The 21,038-nt window shown below is 39.7% G+C and overlaps 1 protein-coding gene across 2 annotated transcripts in view; it reads left to right on the top strand.

The window, feature by feature from the left end:
- The window catches only part of LOC126094879 (uncharacterized), a 214,891-nt gene that overhangs the window by 121,461 nt on the left and 72,392 nt on the right, over nt 1-21,038 (top strand). For both annotated transcript variants that reach the window (XM_049909512.1, XM_049909511.1), the window contains 2 exons: nt 9,418-9,535; nt 20,841-20,940. In XM_049909512.1, coding sequence (XP_049765469.1) covers nt 9,418-9,535; nt 20,841-20,940 — 218 coding nt within the window. The remainder of the gene's footprint in view (nt 1-9,417; nt 9,536-20,840; nt 20,941-21,038) is intronic.

Here is a 21,038-nt window from a genome sequence, read left to right as displayed (position 1 = left end):
GAAATGCAACACCTGGAAAGTGTTCTGAGGAGCAATGGGTACTACACAAATTATATTAGAAGTGAAACAGAGCCAAACACTCAGCGAAGTAAGGAATCGGAAAAAGAAATGTCGGGTACGGCCTCTCTGCCATACATTCCCAGAGTGACGGATAGAATCGACCATATATTGTGCAAACATGGCATGATGACGATGTTCAAAGCGACAAGGAATTTCAAAGAGTGTCTTAGTTTGGCGAAGGAGGAAAGGGTCCCACTTGAATGTCGGAAATATACCATATACCATGCACATGCAGAAAAGATTATATGTCGGAATGACTGGACGATCAATTAACACCAGGATCAAAGAACATAAGCGACATTGCAGGTTGGGGCAGGTGGGGAAATCGACCGTGGCAGAGCAAGCACTGAAGTGAGACCGACCAAATAATAAAATTCGCCGACATGGAAGTTCTGGCTGTAGAGAAGCACTATCACACGTGCTTGTTCAGAGAAGCTGTAGAAATACAAAAACGCGTGAACAGTTTCAACAAGAAAGAGGAAAGCCTTAAGGTAAACACATCCTGGCTTGCCGTACTGCAGCGAACGACCGTCGCAGGTAGCAAGAGGAGAACCGCACCGGAAATGACTGCGGAGAAGCCCTCAAACGTTGACATGCCAGGTACATATAGTCTGTGGCCACGAGCTCGGCTCCAGTTCACCACCGGCAATGGAGGGTGAAGCTTTGACAATGCCAGCCACTCGGGCATACCCTTTCTTTTAGGTCACGATGAGGCGTTCAAAGGTATTTTCTTTGCAGATAATGTTAAAGTGAGTGTAGACAATTTGTTACACCAAGTGGCAATAATAATAATAATAATAATAATAATAATAATAATAATAATAATAATAATAATAATAAACCCCGTGGAGGCCCGGGATAAGAATAGGCCTCCGGTATGTTCTGCCAGTCGTAAAAGGCGACGAAAAGAACAAACCACTGATAGGGCTAACCCCCCTTTTAGTGTGATTACTTGGTTCAGGACAGAACTAAAGAAGCCTCGGACAAGCGCCGTCATGGTCGGGGACGACGCTTGAACCCTATGCCCGCCCACAATGGTAACAACACTGCTAGCCAACTGGAAAATGATTTAAATCCAAATAGAGGTGTTTTGCAGGATATGCTTCCTGCAACCACCCTAGAAGGAAAACAAAGACAGAGGATGAGATGGTCAGATGAAGTCAATAGACACCTCATGTTCTGTTATTACCAAGCAACAAACCTAGGAACCAACACAACTGGATACAGATCACAAGTATACACAACATTTATTACCAGATACCCGGAATTAAAATTTTTAACAGAACAACGACTAGCTGATCAGATCCGTGTAATAATCAAAAATAACAGGATACCCCAGTCAGAATTAGAAAACATCAAACAACAAGTACAACAAATACTGGAACAAAATAATGTGCAATCAGAAGAAGAAGAAAATACAGTTATGGACTCAAACATCCCAGAGCAAACAAACAAAGACCAACACGCATCAGTTAAACAATCAGAGGAAAACGAAATCTTAAGACAGCCACCAGAACAAGCACAAATAGAACACGAAAAGACACATGTGTTAGACATAGAAGAGAAATTTCAGCTGACATATATAGAATACAAAGACACAAATACAGACATTAGACCATTCCTGCATAGACCGCCAAATAACCCACAAGTCGAAACAACAATAAAAACTATCAACACAATCATACACAACAAAATAAATGAAAACACAACTATGGAAGAGTTACAACTACTGGTTTACATAGGAGCACTCACTACACTAAATATACACACTAGGCAGAGATCAGAACAAACCAACACACAGAAGAAACCCACAAAACCAGCATGGCAACACAGGCTACAGATCAGAATAGAAAAACTGAGAAAAGACATCGGACAGCTAACACAACTTATAAGAAATGAAATATCAGACAAAAAACGAAAAAGGTTAGGTAAAATCTCACAACAAGAAGCAACAGAGCAATTAGATGAAAAAAAGCAGAAATTGCAAGCATTGGCCAAACGACTTAGAAGATACAAAAAAAGTGAAAATAGAAGGAAACAAAACCAAACATTCAACACAAACCAAAAGAGATTCTACCAAACAATGGATAACACACACATTAAAATAGACAATCCACCAAACATAACAGACATGGAACACTTCTGGAGCAGCTTATGGTCAAACCCGGTACAACATAACAGGCATGCACGGTGGATACAAGCAGAAACAGACACATACAAGATGATACCACAAATGCCTGAAGTGATAATTTTGCAACATGAAGTCACCCGAGCAATTAATTCTACACACAATTGGAAAGCCCCTGGAAATGATAAAATAGCAAATTACTGGCTAAAGAAGTTCACCTCAACACATTCACATCTAACTAAATTATTTAACAGTTACATTGCAGACCCATACACATTCCCTGATACACTTGCACATGGAATAACCTATCTGAAACCTAAAGATCAAGCAGACACAGCAAACCCAGCTAAATATCGCCCCATAACATGCACCAACAATATACAAAATATTAACTTCAGTCATCACACAGAAATTAATGACACATACAACACAGAACAAAATTATAAATGAAGAACAAAAAGGCTGCTGCAAAGGAGCACGAGGATGTAAAGAGCAACTGATAATAGATACAGAGGTGACATATCAAGCGAAAACTAAACAAAGGTCCCTACACTACGCATACATTGATTACCAAAAAGCCTTTGATAGTGTACCCCACTCATGGTTACTACAGATATTGGAAATATACAAAGTAGATCCTAAATTGATACAATTTCTAAACACAGTAATGAAAAACTGGAAAACCACACTTAATATCCAAACAAATTCAGATAACATCACATCACAGCCAATACAGATTAAGCGTGGAATATACCAAGGAGACTCATTAAGTCCTTTCTGGTTCTGTCTTGCTCTGAACCCACTATCCAACATGCTAAATAATACAAATTATGGATACAATATTACTGGAACATACCCACACAAAATCACACATTTGCTATACATGGATGATCTAAAACTACTGGCAGCAACAAATCAACAACTCAACCAATTACTAAAGATAACAGAAGTATTCAGCAATGATATAAATATGGCTTTTGGAACAGACAAATGTACGAAAAATAGCATAGTCAAGGGCAAACACACTACACAAGAAGATTACATATTGGAGAACCACAGCGACTGCATAGAAGCGATGGAAAAAACAGATGCCTATAAATACCTAGGATACAGACAAAAAATAGGAATAGATAATACAAATATTAAAGAAGAACTAAAAGAAAAATATAGACAAAGACTAACAAAAATACTGAAAACAGAATTGACAGCAAGAAACAAGACAAAAGCTATAAATACTTATGCTATACCAGTATTGACCTACTCATTTGGAGTAGTGAAATGGAGTGACACAGACCTAGAAGCACTCAATACACTTACACGATCACAATGCCACAAATATAGAATACATCACATACATTCAGCAACAGAAAGATTCACATTAAGCAGAAAGGAAGGTGGAAGGGGATTTATAGATATAAAAAACCTACATTATGGACAGGTAGACAATTTAAGAAAATTCTTTCTAGAACGAGCAGAAACTAGCAAAATACACAAAGCAATCACTCATATAAATACATCAGCTACACCATTGCAATTTCATAACCACTGCTACAACCCTTTAGATCACATAACATCAACAGATACAAAGAAAGTAAATTGGAAAAAGAAAACACTACACGGCAAGCACCCGTATCATCTAACACAGCCACACATAGATCAAGACGCATCCAACACATGGCTAAGAAACGGCAATATATACAGTGAGACGGAAGGATTCATGATTGCAATACAGGATCAAACAATAAACACCAGATATTACAGCAAGCATATTATTAAAGATCCCAATACCACAACAGATAAATGCAGACTTTGCAAACAACAAATAGAAACAGTAGATCACATCACAAGCGGATGTACAATACTAGCAAATACAGAATACCCCAGAAGACATGACAATGTAGCAAAAATAATACATCAACAACTTGCCATAAAACATAAACTAATAAAACAACACGTTCCCACATACAAGTACACACCACAAAATGTACTGGAGAATGATGAATACAAATTATACTGGAACAGAACGATTATAACAGATAAAACAACACCACATAACAAACCTGACATCATACTCACCAATAAAAAGAAGAAATTAACACAACTAATTGAAATATCCATACCCAACACAACAAATATACAGAAGAAAACAGGAGAAAAAATTGAAAAATACATCCAACTGGCTGAGGAAGTCAAGGACATGTGGCATCAGGATAAAGTCGACATTATCCCAATTATACTATCAACTACAGGAGTCATACCTCACAATATTCACCAGTACATCAATGCAATACAGCTACATCCAAACTTATATATACAATTACAGAAATCCGTAATTATTGATACATGTTCAATTACCCGAAAGTTCCTAAATGCAATATAACATATACCATACAGTTACAAGGAAGTCACGCTTGACCGAGGTCCGCGTCACGTTCCATTTTTAACCAGACTTAAGTCTGAGAAAAAAAAAAAAGTCGATAATAATAATAATAATAATGGAAGTTAAAATATTGATTAAACAGAATTATGTGAGTAATGTTACCCTTATTAACATAGTGAGAAGTACATTATACATAAATGTTCGTGTCACATGGGAACAAGAAGTATAATCATCATTGTTGGACAACATATGTGTTAATTTTATATGAAGAATTCCTGAAGCTGCCATTAGGAAGTACTTCAGCCATTCTTAATGCAACTAGTGAGAATATTTTGATTTTGTAGATTAGTACAGCAAAGACTCTAGATGGGTGAGATCTTGCGCTGCAGTTATGATGAGATGTTAAATATGTGATATACCATGCAAGCTCTCCAAAATGAAGAATCTGAAACTCCTGTAGTGAAATAGATGTCAAGTCAAGTGCTACTTGTTTAGTAATTAAACAGAACAATAATGAAGCTGCCTTTCAAAACATTTAAAGGAATCCCCTCGAAAACTCCACAGAAAGTCATCGATTACTGTGGAAATGAAGATACCTTGAAAATGTTCTACGATTCCCTAGCAGCTGAAAAATGAAATATGGTACACAAAGCAAATGATACAGACAAAAAAAATGGAATTTTTCTTAAATAGGTTCCTGTATCAGTTCAATGTTGCTTTTACTATCAGATTAAAACATATTAAATCAAAAGAACCCAAAAAGAAGCCTTGGATAACAACTGGCATAAGGATTTCATGCAGAAGGAAGAGAGACCTGCTGAAGTACTTAAAAATGACAACCCCACCCCCTCCCAAGAGAGAGATATATCAAGCAATATGTCAAAATCCTTTAAACAGTTGTAGCACAAGCCAAATGAATGGCAAATGACAACTGTGTGGCAACATCCTCAGACAGAGCCAAGGCAGTGTTCACTATCATAAGAAATTAAACAAATCAACTGCCTTTGAACATGAAAATACAACACTGACCAAAAATAATTCCAGAGTTGCTAATCCACAAGAAGTTGCAATAATTTTCAACTATTACTACAGACGTATTGTCAAGCAGTTACTACAAAAGTATGAACAGGCCCACACTCACACCCAATAGACAAAATATAATAAAAAGTCCATAGACTCTATATTCTTCTGGGAAACTACTACTGTCAAAATTATATGTTCAAAAAGAGCCTTAAAAACAATCTATCATGTGGAATTAAATAACATTCCAGATTTCCTCTTAAAGAACTTCACAAATAAAATAGATGCCCCCCCCCCCCCCCCCCTCTGTAATGTGCACAACTCATCGCTGATGACAGGTACATATCCTGATAGTGTGAAAGTGGCAGACGTTATCCCAGTCATTAAGAAAGATGAGAAAAATAATGTGGGGAAAATACAGACGTATATCATTGATACTTGTGTTTGGTAAACTTCGGGAGAAACTAATCTATCAAAGATTAATAAACTTTCTGTAAAATAATGAAATCCTCGCAGGTGCCCAGTGTGGCTTCAGGAAAAATAAATCCACTACAACAGGTATGAATACATACACTCCACCCTAGATACTCTAGACAAAAACAAAAAGCAATTGGGACCTTCGTAGATTTCTCAAAGGAATTTGATGTCATAGATCATAATATTCTACTTTTCAAACTACCATCATGTGGCATCATAGGCATTCCTTTGAACTGGTTCAGTTCATATATCTCAAACAGGAAGCAAAGAGTACCAGTAACAAACAGTGCTCATGGATATATTGAAACTACACTATGACTATGTCGCAAAAGGTGTTCCACTAGGTTCAGTACTTGGACCAGTTCTGTTACTTCTTTACATTAAGGACTTACCATTGAATGTAAGTGCCACTACCAGTACACTCTTTGCAGATGACACCAGTATCCCCCTTACCAGTAGAAATGACCATGAGCTGCAAGAGGCCGTAACTTAAAATGCAGATGAGCTGGGCGATTGGTTTGACAGAAGTAATCTGATAGTCAGTACAAAGAAAACCACCTTTCCAAACTTCCAACTAAGAAACACAAAACTTATACTTCACATGGAATGCATGGCTCTGTTATATCCCCCACATCAGAGAAAAAAAGTTTTTTGGCCTTTAGGTTCAGGACAATTTAAAGCGGGAAACACATCAGCAAAACAAATAATAAACTGAACTAAGTGTGCTATTCCTACATATCCTCATACACTGCACAAGTACAGAGACTGTCTGCACTGCTTGCTATGCACAATTTCATAGTGTAAAACGGTATGGTATCGTATTCTGGGGACACTCTGCACACAGCAAAGACATTCTCCTCACCCAGAAGAGCGCTGTGTGAATAACGAACAGGGCAAAGCCAACTGACAGCTGCAGACCTCTCTTCCAAAGTTCACTCATTCTTTCTCTTGGCATTCTCTACATATTAGAAACATGTAAGTTAGTAAGAAGTAATATTACTAAATTCAACAAAAATGTGAATGTTCATGATCACGGTACAAGACAAAATAAAAAAAACACTCCATGTTCAAAATATGTGTACCTCCACCTTCAAAAACTCACCATTTAACCAAGGCATCCAACTGTACAACAGTCGGCCACCAGAAATGAGGCACAGGAAGTTTCTGCTTTTGTTTAATAAGACTCTAAACCCCCCCCCCCCCCCTGCTAGATCATTGCTTCTACACAGCATCTGAATTTTTGTACAAGAACTAAATGTTAATGTAAAATATTTTTGTGTTTATACTATCTAACAATATGCAACATGTATGCTGTACTTCAATTATGCCAACAAGGCATGTGTTTTGTATATATGTGAGAAAGAAATGGAAAAAAATAATTAGTAACTTTGTAAAATCCCCGTGTGTATGAGATGTGTTGTCCCCTTCAAAGTAATACCCCCTCAGATAGAATACGCTTGTGCCAACACTTCTTCCAATCCTCAAAGCACTTCTCATAAGCAATTTTTGGTACAGCCTTGAGTACTTCCAGCAGTGCAGCTTTTATTTCCTCAGTCATTGAAAATCTTCATCCTTTCATAGGGCTCTTCAGTTTTGGGAACAGGAAAACGTCGCAGGGTGCCAAATCCAGTGAATATGCTGACTAAGGTATGATTGTTGCGTTATTTTTGGCTGAAAAATCTCTCATAAGCAATGATGAACGAGAAGGTGCATTGTCATGATGCAAAAGCCATGAATTGTTTTTTCACAATTCCGGACATTTTTGTTGCGTATTGCTTCTCACAAATGGCGCATAACATCAAGGTAATAATCCTTATTGGCTGTACGACCTTGAGGCAAAAATTCATGATCCACTAGACCCGCAGTAATTGAAAACTTTGACATGTGATCGAACTTGACGTGCTTTTTTTCAGTCGTGGCTCTCAGAGATGCTTCCATTGGTTGGTTTCGATGTCGTAACTGTAAAACCCTGTTTCGTCACCAGTTATGATCCTTTTAAGCAAATCAGGATCGCCATTGACATCATTCAAGAGCTCCTGAGTGATGCTCATGTGACAGTTCTGCTGATCAAAATTGAGAAGTTTTGGAGCAAACTTCACTGACACACGTCTCATGTTCAAAACATCTGAAAAAATTGCATGACATGAACGGACCAAAATGCCAACATCCTCAGCAACTTCTCTTATGGTAATTCAACAATTTTCCAAAACCATTTTCTTCAGTGTTATTATCTGTTGTTGATATGCTGGAGTGTCCAGAGCAAGGTTTGTCATTGGCGTCTTCTCAGCCATGTTGGAAGAGCTTTTACCACTTGTAAATATTTTTTTTACTTACAGCAGACTCACGATATGCCACTGTCAAAGTTTCAAGTGTTTTAGAGTAATTGAGTCAATTTTTCACGCAAAATTTGATGCAAGTTCTTTGCTCCATTTTTTATAATAATCGAAAATCGCCGAGCACAACAAAACACGTCCAACCTTTCTATCTATCAAAAACAAAAGAAGTATGCTGTGCACTTGAAACTGTGAACATATGTTCAGAACATGTGTAGCAACAGAACAAAAAAAATCGATAATCGAATGTACGTTAGCCGCGCAATTTGAAAAGTCAGTTTACTTTTTGAACAGCCCTCACACATTCCAATCACTTCACCTCGTGTTGTCAAACCATCACAGATGCTATGAATTGTCCAATACCAATTGTATGTCTGTGCATCTCCATGTGCAATTCCTATAAAAAATGATTCAAAGGACAAATAAATAAATAAGTAAATATAAGAATGATATGTTACATCAAAAACATTAACTCCACTCAGTTAAATCTTGACAAACAAGTCTTCAAAATATTGAGCAAAATAATTAAGAAATCTAAAATAGTTTGTTTTAGATCGAAATCAACAAAATGTGTGCTAAAATCAACACAGTTTGTAATATAACAATGAAAGATCGATGAAATATGTACTAAGACAGAGACATTGTTATGTATATTTCTGAGGAAATATATGAACAGACAAGAATTTACTGCAAAACTCATCAGTGAGTATTGCTGAATGTTAGGCTGCAGTGATTTGTAGCTAAAGCCATGGAATGAAGGAAAGAAATATTGCCTCCTTGTAGAGCAAAGGATCAACAGACATACAGAACTATTCTAGTAATCTTCTAAAATCCTGCTGTTACATCAGGATTTATACAAAGCAAATCATAATTCATGACGCAACAGCCTCTTCAAATAACTAGAAGTAAATACCAGGAGAGAAACTGATTGTACCAGTGTACACCATTTGTTTTATCCATGAATATTTATCTTGTGTGATTTAATGCAGAAAATAATTGTAGTTTTTGTATTCTAACAGAGAAAGCTGCAACATGCATACAAAGAATGTGGCGTGGTTACCAGACTCGCAATCTTAATAAGAGTGTTCAGGCCATATACCGCACTCTTCATGATTCCAGAACACACCAGTACATTCAGTAAGTTGTCACATTTACCAGTGAAATTAACTGTATTTTATTTGTGGTACCACGTGTGTGTGTGTGTGTGTGTGTGTGTGTGTGTGTGTGTTGTGTGTGTGTGAGAGAGAGAGAGAGAGAGAGAGAGAGAGAGAGAGAGAGAGCTAGCTTTGTATTCAGCCATATGATCGTGTATAGACAAAAGTCTGTAATCTGCTTTGTTTTATGACAGTAACTTCCATTTTTTGCACAGTTATTTATTTATTGGCCTTTACATGTCTGCTTGTGTCTGTATATGTGCAGATGGATATGTGTTGTGTGTGTGTGTGTGTGTGTGTGTGTGTGTGTGTGTGTGTGTGTGTGGGCGCGCATGCGAGTGTATTCCTGTCCCTTTTTCCCCCTAAGGTGAGTCTTTCTGCTCCCGGGATTTGAATTACTCCTTACCCTCTCCTTTCCTCTTTCCTGATGAAGCAACCGTGGGTTGTGAAAGCTTGAAATTTGTGTGTGTGTTGTGTGTTTTTTATTGTGTCTATCTACCAGTGCTTTCTCGTTTGGTAAGTCACAGCATCTTTTTTTAATATATTTATTTATTCAGTGAGTTAAAAACCTCCCAGCCACAGCACATTTGCTGATTTGTAATATAAGCAGAAGATAACTATTGTTTCCTTAAAATATTCAAATTTTTTGCTTCCTATTCCTTAGGAAAAGGAAAAATGGGAAATGAAGAAACATGCTTTCATAGACTGCACGGAGTAAAATTGTGGCCAATGACACAATGTACCATAATTTTTTATTTATTCATCATTTCAAATTAAAGAATTATCGCAGGTGGTGAAAAAGTACCAGAACTCCCACACACAATCTTTTGCAATCTTTCTTTTACTCCTTTTCTTATGAGTCAGTGTGTGACTGTATCTGATGTTCCAGTACATGAGAAAAAAAGCTCATTCACAAGCTATTCGATAATAATCGGTTCAAAAATTGATATCACTTACAATGTACAGATCTCGTTTGAAATTGACAGGAAACTATTATCTTAATAATAGTGACCTTGTAGTACATAGAAGAGTATAATATGTTTGTGTACAGTTATTCTGTAATTTTTTATATTTTAATGTACACAGGTATTGAAAGTGTTAACATATGTGGACAGTGATCACTGGACCAAGTGCCAAAATATCATGAGTGAGATAGTGGAGCCCAAATTTTCCACTCCTTTCAAAATGTATTTATTGTTGAGCCTTTTTTATACTGAAGCATGCTTAGTACTGTTTCACTTAGGAGTGGAACTTCAGTGTAATTACATTCTAAACACGAAAAACTAATGAAAATGATCGTTAGCCTATTTATGTTCAACTGCCGCTTGTAAGCTTCTGTTAGGCATCAGTAGACTAAAAGACTTCAAAGTCCGTCAGTCTCGTTACGCATAACAAACACGGCATTAGGCCTATTTTAACAATAAGGCAGTAGTAGTGAACAATGGCTTTCACAACTTGATGAGATACACTATATTGCAATCAAAGTTTAAATAAATAGTAAATGTTTTCTAACCTAAACATTATTGAAAAACATACTGAAGGTAAGAAAACTGTCATTATTGTTGCGTGGAAATATCTTTCATTGATTTTTATGAAACACAAAACAATTTCAACACTGCAAATAACATTAAAGATTTATATTTGGGGACTTTGGGGACTTAAATCATCTCCTGTAGACTAGTAGCACCAATTTTATTTTTCCACCACCTACTCCATGACAATCACAAAGTCCTTCAGGACATTTTGTTTTTTGCAAAGCGTTATTTACTTTACAACTTGATATCCTTAACGTCCATAAAAAGAATGGTTTAAATATGACCAGTCCATATAACCTACTAAACTTTCTTTGCTTGATGTTTTCGAACTCGGAAAGCAATGAGCAAATATGCGTGCTGGGCATCAGGAGATTCAGCATTATAAAATTTGTCGCATTCTGCCCTAGCAATGTCTTCTCTCATTTGAAACATTTGCAGGGACAGAAGACATTTCTTTGAGTAAAATAGTCCTTGTCGGGAGAGCCCCTGGTCGGACTGGGTGCCATCAGTGCGGATGACCCACAATGAAGTGGACCAAGTCATTTTTTGCTGGGGACTGAATGGCCCCAGCAGTCTCTAAAAATGAAAAATCGATGTTAATGCTGAGAGATATTACCCCAAATCGTTCCCCTCCCTAGCCATACCATTGGAGGAATGTAGAACTGTGGAAAAGAGTGAGCCTTATTTGCCAAGGTATTTAATCTGCAGCAGAATGGATGGGGACTCCTTTCTGGCTACAAAGCCTCTATTTTTTGTCAAACACCTTGAGGACAAGTTTGGGGAAGTGGCTGCACTGTCAAAAATGAGAAGTGAGGCAGTCCTCATTCAGACAGCATCTCCAGCCCAGTCCCGGGCATTGCTCACCTGTGGCCAGCAGGGTGATATTCCCTTTTCTGTCACCCCCATAAAAGCCTCAACATGGTCCAGGGGCTTATTTTCCATTGTGATCTCTTGCAGTCTGACTACAATCTCCACACCAATTTAGACAAGGTGTTTACTTCATCTGGTGGGTCTATAGGGGACCCAAAGAAAATGGGGTTGCTACCGGTGCTTTCATCTAGGTCTTTGAGGATGATTAATTTCCTGAAAAGGTGAAGATGATGGTATACTTACGTTAGATAAAGCCAAACACCCCTACCCCTATGTTGTGCTTTAAGTGTCGGGCATATTTCTTCAAGCTACAATTCCAGTGCCACATGTTGAGACTGTGGTCGTCCACTGTGTCCCAACACTCCATGTGCGCCTCCTCCCACTTGGGTCAACTGTTCAGAGCACCTCTCCCCTTCTTGCCAGACTGCATGGTACTCCTAAAGGAGTGTAAAATTATAGAGTACAATATGCTGGACCGGCTGACTTACCAAGTGGCTAGATGTAAATTTGAACAGTTGCATTCCATCCCTCAACATCTATGTATGCTGTAGCTATGTCGACATCACCTTCACTTGCACTCTGACATCTTTGCCCTGTGCAGCGGGTAGTCCAGGCCACCTGAATACTTCTGCCCCCTTGGTGGTTGGGTGCATCTCTTCTTCTGTTGCTCCCAAAGCACCTACTTTGGGAGCAATACACCTCCAAGTGCCGGGGACATCGGTCCACTTCCCACAGCTGGATAGACTACAGTCTCCTCCGCCTCCTCTCACACTGAAGCAGTTACTTGGGACTCTCCCTCTCTCCCTTCCAAGGTCTTCACTAATGCAAAAGTGGACACTCACCAGTAGCTGAAGGAGCCACAAGCTGGTGGATGAAGGGCTTCGCGGTCTTCATCCATGCCTGAAGCGACTTTGGAGAAGTCCTCCCAGCAAGCCCCTATAGAGAAGCGAGAGAACAAGCAGACGAAGATGTAGTCTAATAAGAAATTAAGAAATGGGACCCTCTGGTGGCCCCAACACTGCCACTCCCTACAAGCTCTGTCCCGGAGGATGAGGTGGAGATTTTAGCATCCCCTGAGAACCTGGATCTTGCCGACGCTTCACCCACAGTGGAAATTGATACAAATACTCAACCGGTGGCAGCAGGTGATGCTGAGGCATAAACTGCCTTCTTGGCCACTTCATGCCTTCCCCGACTACCAAAACTGGTATCCTCCAGTGGAAGTACAGCGGTTTTCTTCTCCCACCTGGCTGAGTTAAGACAACTCTTTTAAGCGTTACACCTGCTTTTGGCACTGCCCTTCAAGGAAACCTGGTTTTCCACAGTGCGCACCCCCGTTCTTTGTGACTATCGAGGGTACTATAAAAACCGTAGTGACTGTGACAGACTGTCAGGTGGAGTTTTTATCTATGTACATACCTCTGTCTTAGCGAACCTGTGCCCCCTTCAAACACCTTTAGAAGCTGTGGCTGTCAGGATGAAGACAACACAGGAAATTACCATCTGTAACATCTACCTCCCTCCAGATGGTGAAGTGCCACCCCATGTATAGACTGCACTAATTTCCCAACTCCCCCATCTTTTCTTGTTCTGGGCGATTTTAACATCCATAACCCTTTGTGGGGTGAAACCAAGGTCACTGGCTGTGATAAAGATATTGAGGACCCACTAACTCAAGTCAACCTTTGCCTCCTAAATACAGGTGCCCCCACTCACTTCAGTGTGGCACTTGGCACGTTACTTGGCAATTGATCTCTCTGTTTACAGTCCTGGATTTCTCTCCCTTTATCCACTGGGGAGCTCATGACAACTTTGTCTGGTAGTGACCACTTTCCACTCTGGCAGGCTCTTACCAAAGCTGACTGAGATTTTTTCACCTCCGCTACCACTGTTGAATCTCCATTGCATGGCAATACCGATGAGGTGAACAGCACCATCACTACTACTACCGTTGTTGCTGCAGCTGAATCGGCAGTCCCTACTTCACCAGGTTTTCCCTGGCTGAAGTCCATACCTTGGTGGTTGCCGGAAATCACTGCAGCCATTAGAGACCATAGGAGGGTCCTCCAACATCATAAGCGCCTACTCATCAAACAGTGGAAGCAGGACTGTTGGGAACGTTATCTCTCCACCATTGGAGCTCGAACCTCTCCTTCCCAATTTTACCAAGCTCAGATGACTTGACAGCTATCAGACCCTGCAGTGTACCTGGTACCTTGAATTTCCACACGTGGAGGTGTACCTGCCGATTGAGGCATAATTGCAGAGTGTCTTGCTGAACATAATGCTCGCACCTCTGCACCTGCAAATTACTGCCCTACCTTTTGTCTCCTCAAACAGCAGGTGGAACGACAACATCTCTCTTTTGCTCCAAGCCACCCTGAGCCATATAATGCTCCGTTCAGTGAGCAGGAATTTCTCAGTACCATAATGTCCTGACACATCCCCTGGCCCAGACCACATTGATTCCAAAATGATTAAACAACTGTCAGTGGATTACCAATGCCACCTCCTTGCCGTCTTCATCCGTATCTGGAGCGATGGCGAATTCCCATCGCAGTGGTGGGAAAGTGTCATTGTTCTAGTGCTAAAGCCTGGTAAGAACCCGCTAGATATGGATAGCTATCCCATCAACCTCACCAACGATCAGTGCAAGCTGCTTGAATGTATGGTGAACTGGCGATTGTGTTGGCTCCTAGAGTTTGGGACCTTCGGGCTCAGTCCAAGGGCAGTTTTCGCCAGGGGCACTCCACTGTTGACAACTTTGTGCACCTGGAGTCTGCCATTCGATAGGCCTTTTGACACCACATCCTCGCTACTTTGCACGAGTGGGGTCTCCGTGGCAGTGCTTCCCACAGTGCACCCCCATATACAAGAGTATGGGGTCCCGCAGAGCTCTGTCCTTAGTGTCCCACTCTTTTTAACTGTCGTTAATGGCCTCGCTCTAGAGGTAGGGTCCTCAGTATCTCCTCTCTTATATGCTGATGATATTTGTATTTCCTTCTGTTCTGCTTCCATTGATGTGTCTGAATTCCAGTTGCAGGGAGCCATATGGAAGCAGCAGTTGTGGGCCCTCTCTCACAGCTTTCATTTTTCAGCTGCCAAGACTTGTGTCACGCACGGTTGTCGTAATAGTGTCCACCCCTATCCAGAACTTTACCTTAATGACCAACTACTTTATGAAGTGAAGACTTAGCGCTTTTTGGGACTGATCTTCACTGCCCACTTATCACACAATCTAAGAATGGGCATCTGGCCTTCTCTCCCATGCCTCCACCCTCCCTCTATTTGAACTCTTCCTCACTCTTTCTTTGCTGTTTGTTCACCTTGGTGTTCATCTTTTCCCTATCTTTGTTACTCTAAGCTTGTCTTTCAAGCTTGAGATTTTAGTGTGTTGTAGGGTGGCTGGTTCATCCTTTTTTATTTTTGTGAACGAGCAGCCCAGGGCATCTGCTATGCTACTTTAACACCTTCCATTATCTTTTCCTTTTAGTGTACATTTTCCCCTTTCTGTTAGATTATGTAGTTTTGTCTTTCAATGTGATTCAACATTAGTTTTACGCCTTTTACTTTCCGCTATTCCTTTTTGGGCTGTTTAACTCGAGACCTTTTTAAATGAGAAAAGAGGGATTGGTGACCCCATAGTTTGGTCCCTTTACTCCCCAAACCAACCAACTAGCACCCAACTTAGTATTAGGTCTGTAAACACCACACAGCCCACATATGAAGGAGAGAAGGTGTTTTGCTTTATACGTGCGCACACCTGATTATGTGAACCAGCATTGCAACATGATCCATTTACTATCACTTGACCAGAAACTGGTAAGAAGAGCTTTATCTGTGTTTCAGAATTACAGTTTGATTGTGGCTCATGGATCTGTGATTCAGGATTAGAAATCAAACCTAGGGGAAGTGGCACTTATTAGTTTCCAGTATTTCATGGCAATTGTTGCAATGACAATGGGGATTTTTTTCCACCCAAAATAGGTAATGTTGTTTCACGACAGAATACACTCGCACAGGAAGTTTAAAGGAACAGTGTTTGATGTAGTGATGTACAACACAGTCCACATAAGGAAACTACAGTACCAGGCAAAACAGTGTTTCATTAAGTCTCTGTGCTTCAGTTTTGTGCAATCATTACTAGTTCCAGATAGCTGGTTTTTATAAAAAGTACTCATTTGTGTCATAGTTTAGTTGTTGCTGCTGCTGCTTCTGCCTTCAGTCAGAAGACTGGTTTTTGATGCTGTTCTCCATGATAATTTGTCTTGTGGAAGTCTGTCACGTCCACATAACTATTGCATTATACATTAACGAATCAGTTAATGTGTTAAATATTTAACATAGGCCTCTAAGAGAGAGAAAATTTAGAAGAGATTTGAAATTGTATTTAAAGTTTGTTGGAAGTCACTGAGCACAGTCGTTACAAAACACCGGGTGAATAATAGCCTCGCTAATTTGCACTCCTTTTTTAAGCAGAAGTAAACTTTTCACAAGTCTCAATGTTTCACGTCATATCTCCTGAACTATGCATCAAACAGTGATGTAATTGTGCAGCTACAGTCAGTGGTATATGTGGATACTGTCTGTAAACTGGGTTGCAAATAGAGTTTGTAGTAAAGAATTAATAAATTAAAACAGCATGTTTGATGCTGAAGATTTTCTGCATGAAAGGACAAAATGTAGTCCGTTCTTTCAGACACCACATGTATATATTTAAGGCGATGACAGCCAGTTATACCTTCAGTACAGATGCATACCAAGCTCGAACTCTTAATGGCAATTGGCAAGATGCTGCAAGTAATGAGGCCAGTGAGCAGGGGCACTACATCAGTAGTGTGTGGTATTAGTTGATAATTTGTGAAACTTTCTGGGAGATTAGAACTATGTGCCAGACCGAGACTCGAACTTGGGACCTTTGCCTTTCATGGGCAAGTGCTCTACCAATTGAGCTACCCAAGCACGACTCACGCCCCGTCCTCACAGCTTTAATTCTGCCAGTACCTAGTCTCTTGCCTTCCAAACTTCACAGAAGCTCTCCTGCAAACCTTGCAGAACTAGCACTCCTGGAAGAAAGGATATTGTGAAGACATGGCTTAGCCACAGCCTGGGGGATGTTTCTAGAATGAAATTTTCACTCCATAGCGAAGTGTGCGCTGATATGAAACTTCCTGGCAGATTAAAACTGCGTTCCGGACTGAGACTTGAACTCGGGACCTGTGCAAGTGCTTGTGTTTGACGGATGACATGGTAGGGTAGTCCATGTGGTTGTGGAGACCACTGTGTCCGAATGGCATAGTGATCAGCGCAGCTACCTAGTAAGCAGGAGGTTTGGTTTCAAATCCTGACATGGCACAAATTTTCAGCTTGTCCCATTGGTGTAAATCAATGCCCACCGACAGCTAATGTCTTTAATTCCTTTGTGTCTAGAAAATGTAGTTAAGTGAGTAACTTTTTCCTTTCATCACTTTGTGGGAGTGTCGGAGAGAAAAAGTTTCATAAAAGTTTGAAATTGCGTGTAATATTTGTTGGAAGTAGTAAGACTATATCTCTTAATGAGCAGTTTATGACTGTTTTAAATTTGGGCAATAATTACATGAAATATCCAAAACAAATTTTTGTTGTCCCTGGAAGCTGTTAGATAGTAGGCAACCTGCAACTGGTATCGGGTTCTGAAATATCCACTTTGTAATATACATTTGAACCCTCTTACTGTGTTCATGCCTGATCAAATTGTGCCATAAAGCTCTTTCATACCCATTTTGATTCAGTATATCTTTGTTACCCATTTTGATTCAGTATATCTTTGTTAGTATCTTGAACTACTTACAGTACGTGGTTTTCAGCATACTTGTATGGCGCCACCTTTGAAAAGGTTTTTTTTTTTTCTGTTGTGCTTATTATAAACATTTCACTTCCATATAAAGCTACACATTAAATACATTCAAAAAACACTTCCTCACTATTAAATTTACATTTGACATCAACATTTTTCTCTTCCAGGAAAACTTGTCTTGGCATTGCCAGTCTTCTTTACTTCTGCCATCAGTTATTTCACATTTTCCCTATTAAGATGCTTCCTTGATTTCTTTTGCTGCTTGCTCTCAGGACAGGTTGAATGATGTGAGTGATACATTACAACCCAGTGTTACTCCATTCTTAAGTGCTGCCTCGGTTTCACAATTGTAGATAATCTTTTGTTCCCTGTATTTTATTCATGCTACTGTCTGAATTTCAAAGACTGTATGCGAGGTAGCAGTCTTTTTTTAAAAAACTACGTATGGTATAAATTTGGATTTTCCTTTTTTTTTTTCCCCCCCCAACCTATCTGTTAAAATGAATTGTTGGATAACTATGGCTTCACATGCTCTGTTTCTCTACATCTGAAGTTGGTCTTCCCCAAGCGTGGCCTCTAATTGTTGTGCCATTCTTCTGGTGAGTCATGTTACTATTTCACAACTATGACTAATTAATCTGTTGGTTTAGCAGTAAATATTTCATCACTTTCCTTCTTTGGTATTTGTAATAAACCTCTCTCTCTCTCTCTCTCTCTCTCTCTCTCTCTCTCTCTCTCTCTCTCTGTGTGTGTGTGTGTGTGTGTGTGTGTGTGTGTGTGTGTGAGTGAGAGAGAGAGAGAGAGAGAGAGAGAGAGAGAGAGAGAGAGAGAGATATGAAAACTGTTGCTTACAAACATTGACAAAATACAAATTTCAAGCAGCTGAGCTCGTAAGGTTGTGAACATCTCAGATATTATGATTTGTTACTCTAGGCAGATTTCTTCCCTGTATTTTAAAAAATTAATATATTTGTGTCTCGTATACCAACTGTGATGAATAATATTAAATGTGATTCTTCAACTTCTCCCGGTGTATTTCTTGCTCGAACAGTTCACGGGTGTACTGTCGGTCCATAGTATCCAACGGGCACATTATTTCGGTGATCAGACATGTCACCAGCATCAGGTACACTGACGAACTGAGCTCCTGAGGGCGGGCGGCCGTCCTGAATCCCCTTCCCCTGCTAGGCGTTCTCTCTGAGGTCCACGGCCGCACATCAGCGGTCGCTGAGAGGCTGGCGTGGGTGTCTGTGGTGGTGTCAGTGTAACTGCCTCGTCTGCCCTGGTCACTCGTTCAAGCGACCAGGGCGGACGAGGCAGTTACACCGACGCCACCACCACAGACGCCGACGCCAGCCTCTCGGCGACCGCCGACGTGCGACCGCAGACGCGGTCCTCGGGGAGAATGCCTCACAGGGGAAGGGGATTTAGGACGGCCGCCCACCCTGAGGAGCTCAGTTCGTCAGTGGACTTGATGATGGTGACATGTCTGATCACTGAAATACTGCGCCCGTTGGACACTATGGACCGACAGTACACCCGTGGACTGTTCAAGCAATAATATTAAAAGTTGGTTTTGTTGATAGTGGTACTGTACCCATTATGGAGTTTGAGGTCAGTAAATTAATAGCAGAGTGACTCTTTCATTACCAGGAACTGTTTCAGTAAAGTTCTTTTTGGTGTGAGACCACATCATGATGTGATAAAACTACTAACATTCCAGCTGCTTTCACAGGCGTCCTGCATTCAAGCTGTTAGTACTTTCATCACATAGCGATGTGTTCACACACCCAAGCCAATTTTATTGAAACCATGTATCAGTTTTTATTCGAACAAACGTCTTGACTTCATTTATTTTTCTTAGGCAAGATTTTTTGTTGTTTTCTATATTAGTCCCATGCTTCTTATTTGTTCTACTGCGTGTACATTTATTTATTTATTATTATTATTATTTTTTAGAAGTTCAGTAGAATGTTGTGCTTTTAAGCTGAGTCGTGCTATCTTTGGCCTTTCATGTGTGTAACCTGTTTCATAAATTTTCCAGCAAAAGTTCTTTTATCACCAGCTATTTGATTCTTGTGATTTGGAAAATGTTTTATAAGGGTTTCGCCATCTTTATGCTCACTTTTACCTTCAGCTGGCAGAACTCCCCACTTCTTCCATAAGTTCTTTTTAAAATTGCTTTTTAGAAAGAAGAAATATTCAAGTGTTCTGCAAGATGATCTGGTTTTATTTGCCAGATTACAAACAGATTTCAATCACAATTCAATTTACAACTCATTAGTAATACAAGCATCAATGAACTGTTCCAAGGCTATTGACAAAATTCTTCTTTACTCCATTTTACAGATCATTGTTGACCATCATCAAGAAACTTCGTCATAGAGGGGCTCCATCATGCGATACATGGCATTCCCAAATTATTAATTTGCATCTGTACCCTCACAGTATAATGTTCATTTCATTATCCTTGACTTAGAAAAATAATACATTATAGGACAGTAAAAGTGGTTCAAATGGCTCTGAGCACTATGGGACTCAACATCTGAGGTCATCAGTCCCCTAGAACTTAGAACTACTTAAACCTAACTAACCTAAGGACAGTAAAAGGCATCTGCTGGTTAGCTGCTGTATAGCTTAACTGCTAGGATAGAGGTCATGAGGAAAATGTAGATGGGAAACAGGCAAAAAATTATGGATTAAAGTTCATGAAAGTGAAACATCACACCAAGTCATGGATCTGTCCTTCACTGTGTAAGACAAAAAGTTCGTGATGTAAGGTAAGGAAAGTTCTTGTCAAGGAGCATCAAAGAACAAAACATAGCTAATGATGGTTCATAATTTCACATCCTGTTATCACTATGGATTATTCAGATGTATAATGTGTTACTTGCAAACTGAGTTTACTGGGTCATTTGCAGGCTTGGTTAGCTTGTCACTGCACTTATGTCTTACGCATTATTCTTGTGCATCTAATACAAGCTTTTAAATAAAAACCTTTGGATAACCTTATGGAACAAAGATTTAATATGTTTTACAACTTACAGAAAGCTTTCATCTGATATGCAAGCAACAAGAGCTGCTTTGGAAAGTGAGCGGAAGTTACAACTCCTGCAGATGCAAGCAATTAATGCTCTTTGGAAAAAAGTAAGTAAAATGGTTCATAGTGTGTTTTCTGCATGTTGTATAAATTTATACTTAGGCTGCATCACAGTGGCACCAGTATCAGTAGATTCTGCCGACAT

This window comes from Schistocerca cancellata, chromosome 8 (genome assembly GCF_023864275.1).
Source record: "Schistocerca cancellata isolate TAMUIC-IGC-003103 chromosome 8, iqSchCanc2.1, whole genome shotgun sequence".
NCBI lineage: Eukaryota > Metazoa > Arthropoda > Insecta > Orthoptera > Acrididae > Schistocerca > Schistocerca cancellata.
Note: the sequence above shows the minus strand (reverse complement) of the source record. Positions and strands in the feature narration are given on the sequence as shown.